We start from the raw sequence: 5,372 nt of genomic DNA on the forward strand, positions 1-5,372 counted from the left end.
AGTACTTCTAATTTCTCAGTGAAATAAGCGGATTACCAACTGACAGTAGGGAGGGAGAGGAGATTTGGAGATTTGAGGAGAAAAGAGAATCTGTAAAATAATTATGTAGGAGAGCAGCTATTGAAAGTTTTTGACAGAAACACAGAATAAGAAATATCACTATCCAGGATGTAAATACATGAGAACACACACACACACACACCCCACCTGAAACAAGAGTTTCAAGAAACAATACCCTTACTTCACTTACTGTCACTTCAATTCTACTCTATTTTATTCACAAAACATGGATAGTGACTCAGTAAATAATTTTGTGACACACTAATGGGCTGCAAGGTATAGTTTGAAAACCACTCATCTGGAAAACTTGAAGAGATTTTGCATAGAAATATAACAGGATTCCTGAGCAGCAAAATAGACCCACTTAAGAATAGAATGTAAAGTGAGAATGATCAACAAAATCAACCAAAATTATTATGCATTCCCCCACCTCCAATTATCCCTCCTGCTGAGATCTCTATTCTCAAATCTCCTATTCTTTAATAACTCGAATTTCAGACCTATCACTTTTTCTCCCATACCTCATTTCTTTAGCTCCAGTCATTAAATTGGTCACAAAATTGAAATGATTCTGCCTCTAAACTCTCCACCAGAATCTCTTTGTTTGTCTTTCCATTGGTTTTACCATAATTCTGGCCTTTATTGCTTTTCCCTCCATCTTATATTTTGCTTTTCTTGTCTTATTATAATAATGACTGTCCATTATAACAAATGTATTTTTAAAAGACATGTAATTAAAGAAAATAAATATCAACCACAATCTCACTATTTAAAAGAATTTTCTAGCTTTGCTTGTTGGTATATATACTTTGTCATCTTATATGCATATATAATATAATTTGTCTTACAATTGTACATATAGAATTATATAACCCCATCGTGTAATATTCCTCATTTTTAACATAATACATTCAGAATTTCTATACACACCATAAGGTGTTTGTACAAAATCATATTTAACAATAACTACAGAATATTATATGTATTAATCTAAAACACTGTTTGGTGTTTTAATCTAAGTCATTTTGTTGAACTTGTGCCATAATATGCAAGTACCTCTCAGGTTTTGGACTGCAGGGAGCACAATTTGCCAAGAGCCTCAGCTGCCGTTCTCTGAAATTGATTCATTACTTGGTTTCCTGCAAGTCTATACCTCCCAGTCAATACCTAAATACAGGAAAGGTACTTAGGCTCATTTCTGGGAGACTTGGGATTCCTTTGACTAGTGACTTTGACTTGAGGCCTCCCTGACAGTCTTGCAGACCTTTCCAAAGAAATATGCACAACTTCCCTTCTTCATCCCCCGGGGATTACATTTGCATGAAGTCTGAAGGCTCTCCCTGCTTCTCCCACTTGCTCCTTTTCCATTTTCTCTCAGAGGTCTGTTCCCCTAATTTCTTGTACACATAATCCCATTTTGGCATCTGTGTCTCAGAAAACCCAAACTAACAGGGATATTTCGGTTGTTTTCAGATTCTTACTCTGTATAACCAGACTAAGCTTCAGATTGCTCAACTTTGAGCACTGTTTTCTTCTGTTGAGAGCCTTTGAAGTCCTTGCCTTTGTCCCCTGAGTTAAGCCCAAACCCTTCTCACCTCTATACTCTGCCCCAGCCCATCTTTCCAATCACCACTCAGTGTTCTAGTCTATTCCAATGCTGGACTCTCCCCTCCTCACTTCCATGACTAAAGAAAACATCTGACTAGATGCCTCCTTTATTCTGGATCCCTTCTTGACTTTTGTTTAACCCCCATGTTCTTTTCTGTCCATTGTAAAGACCACAGAAAGGTGTTTTATGCAGTGTTTTCACTCTTCTTGGCAGGTTAAAAGAGAGACTCAGTGGTGAAGTATATGGAGTGTGGAATCAGATCTAGTTTGTTATACTACTGACATTAAAAGAACAAAACACTGAGATTGCATATGTTTGGAAAACACTGAGCTAAACAAAAATAATTCAAGCTTTTATATTTATTGTTTAATTGCAAAATGTCCCAGAGCCCTTAAAATGTTAATATATGCTGTGATTTTCCAAGACCAGCACTGATAATTCATGTAGCTTATCCCAAATTTGACTATGAATTCTTTTAAAAAACAATCTCCAGACTGTACTGCTTCTTGGGACACCATGGGAAAAGGCAAAAGCTGTCATAGCATTTTGCATGTATGATTTTCACAGTACTAAATATTCTTCACTTATAGTTATTTGTATATTTTTATCCATTTTCCCACTTTAGCGTTTTGCATAAGGTATTGAATATAGCAGGCACTTGTTGAATTAAAAATCACAGAATTTAAGTGTAGGTTCATATTCTGATAATACTTGGCAACTGGAGAACGTTAGTTTGCACCCTCTTTCAGTAGCTTTTTGGAGTCCTTTTCATACCATAGTTATCTGGGCTATTCTTCGAGCTGGGAAAATAAGTGTCTTGATGGTTAATAAAAAGTCCTTGTTAAACATGGGCAAAACTTTTTTTTTCTACAAATCACTTTATTGCAAGAATAGTATAACAGAAAAATATAAAGATGGAGGTGATTTTAAGGGCAAGAAAGCAGGAGACAGCTGACTCTGGTCTTTGAACCCAATGACGTGGGAGGAAGGCAGCCCGTTGCTTAGTTCTGCTTGTTTTCATTTCCAAGGGAATGTATGTCAAAAAGGTACTCCGCCAGGCCAGCATCCGGGGCCCCCAGCTTCACTAAGTTGTGCACGTGGTCACCTAGTTCTTTGATAGACTTCACCTGCTCATTCAGGTAGTAGGTTTCCAGGAAGTCGCACAAATGGGGGTCACCTTTGTCAGAGGCTAGAGTGTGCAATTCCAGCAACGACTGGTTCACATTCTTTTCCAAGAGTAGAGCACACTCCATGGCATGCAGCCCGCTTTTCCAGTCGTCCTGGTCCGGCTTCTTGATGTCCTGCAGGCAGATCCGGCCTCCTCGCTGGTTCTGCAGCCTCATCAGCTTCTCCGCGTGCTCTGTCTCCTCTCGGGACTGGTGAAGGAAATACCTGGCGAAGTTGTTCAAGGCCACGTCATCCCGGGAGAAGTAATAGGCCATGGACAAGTACACGTAGGACGCATAGAGCTCGAGGTTGATCTGGCGGTTGATGGCAGCCTCAGAGTCGGGGTGGAAGTTCTGGCGCACCCGAGAGGAGCCGGCTGCGGGACAGGTAGGGTCCCCGGAGGATGCGGCTGCGGTCAGGGTGCGGCGGGGGGCGATCGGCCTGGGATCCGAGGGGCGGCGCCCCGGGGCCCAACGCAGCGGAAGCGCGAAGCAGCGGCGTACGGGGCGCAGAGACGCCAGCGAAGGGCTGATGTGCCTGGAGAGGAGCCTGAAACAGGACAGCATAGCGCCGCCTCCTTGGAAGTGGGGAAACTGAGGCCCGGCCCTCTCGGGCCTCACATCCGATGATCTGGAAGCGTCAGATCCGATCAGAATGTGGCCCTAGGCAACGGCGACTGCGTCACACGCCCCTTCTCTGCCAGAGGCGCAGGGTTCCACGCGGAGGGCGCCGGGGAAGCGCCGCCGGGGTCGCTGGGGACTTGCGTAGGGCGCCGCCCAGGCGGAGGCGAGCGCAGATGCCCAGTCACGATTCCGTGAACATTCGCCCCCACCGTCGACACGAGATTTCTGCTCTTTGGCGATTGTCACTGATTTCACCTGCTTGAAAAAGGCTGTCAGGAGAGTAGGCACTGGGACTTCCCAAAGAAGGGACCAAGCTGTACTCCCCCTTCTTCTCTGACCTTTTCATAAGGACCAAGAGTTGGATGGGCAACACAGTGAAAAGGGTGAACCAAAAGTCACCATTTACCTGTGAGAATAAAGGTCCACATCCAAAGCAGGTGTACATAAATTAACTGATTGCTTAACATGTAAGTATGGAAACAATTGCCAGCATAGTGGGCACATTTTTAAGACTGTTTCTTTTAAAATACATGCATAGTTTATTTTTAAATATAAAATGTATCTTCATTGTAAAGAAATGAGATACCATAGGACGGGCGCTGTGGCTAACGCCTGTAATCTTAGCACTTTGGGAGGCCAAGGCGGGCGGATCACTGGGTCAGGAGATCAAGACCATCCTGGCTAACATGGTGAAACCCCGTCTTCACTAAAAATACAAAAAATTAGCCGAGCGTGGAGGCGGGCGCCTGTAGTCCCAGCTACTCGGGAGGCTGAGGCAGGAGAATGGCGTGAACCCGGGAGGCGGAGCTTGCAGTGAGCCAAGATCGCGACACTGCACTCCAGCCTGGGCGACAGAGCAAGACTCCGTCTCGAAAAAAAAAAAAAAAAAAAAAAAAGAGATACCGTAGAAACCCTAGGAGGAATAAAATGCCTTTGAACTCAAAATATGTACTTTCCTATCTTTTGTTAATGCAGAGATTATATCCTTATAAAAATGGCTCTTTAAAAATTAAACTTTAAATAGCATTTAGTGTTAAAATAGTATTTATGTAATTTTTGTGGGGTACTGAAAAAATAAGGGTGAGCACATAGAAGAAAATTCAAAACAACCCTAATTCGTCTTCTGCCCAGAGATTACTATTGTTAAAATGTTGATGGTAATACTCAGAGGTTTTAAAAAATGAAAAACGTGTATTACAGACACACGAAAGTGAATATAAACATACAAAAACAGCTTTATATAGAGATATATAATTGACATACAATAAACTGCAGATGCATATAGTTCATGTAAATAGAGTCAACGGTATGTGTTCCTTTGTACCTGCTTTCTTTTAGTCACCATAATTATTTTAGGATCCATCTATACTGTAGCTTGTTTCAGTAGTTCCTTTTATTGCTGAGTAGTATTCCATTGTATGGATATACCATAATTTGTTTATCCTTTCATCTGATGATGGACATTTTGGTTGTTATAGTTTTTGGCTATTAAAATGAAGCTGTTATAGACATTCTTGTACTAGTCTTTCTGTGGTCAGATGCTCTCATTTCTCTTGATAAAATACCTTGTAGGAAAAGCTGGATTACATGATAGGTATATGTTTAATTTTTAAAGAAATTTCCAAACTGTTTTCCAAGGTGATTATGCCATTTTACATTCCCATCTGCAGACTGTAAGAGTTCAAGTTCCTTCACATTTTATGTTTACACATGGTATTGTCAGTCATTTAATTTTAATTAAATTTAAAAATTTCTAATGAATGTGTGCTGGTGTTTCAATGTGTTCTTAATTTGCATCTCCATAATGATTACTGATGCTAAGTATGTTTGCACCTGCCTTCTGTCAACCACATATTCTTGGTGAAGTGTGTATTCAAATCTTTGTCCATTTATATATTGAGCTATTTGTTTTT

At 41.1% G+C, this 5,372-nt stretch overlaps 1 protein-coding gene across 1 annotated transcript; it reads right to left on the reverse strand.

Moving 5' to 3' along the window:
- Positions 1-2,527: 2,527 nt before the first annotated feature.
- On the reverse strand, positions 2,528-3,494 carry LOC105500042 (ferritin mitochondrial). Its single transcript, XM_011772942.3, has one exon. The coding sequence runs from the start codon at positions 3,400-3,402 to the stop codon at positions 2,671-2,673; it is 732 nt and encodes a 243-aa protein (XP_011771244.1). The 5' UTR covers positions 3,403-3,494; the 3' UTR covers positions 2,528-2,670.
- Between the last annotated feature and the right edge of the window lie 1,878 nt (positions 3,495-5,372).

Source organism: Macaca nemestrina, chromosome 6 (assembly GCF_043159975.1).
Source record: "Macaca nemestrina isolate mMacNem1 chromosome 6, mMacNem.hap1, whole genome shotgun sequence".
NCBI lineage: Eukaryota > Metazoa > Chordata > Mammalia > Primates > Cercopithecidae > Macaca > Macaca nemestrina.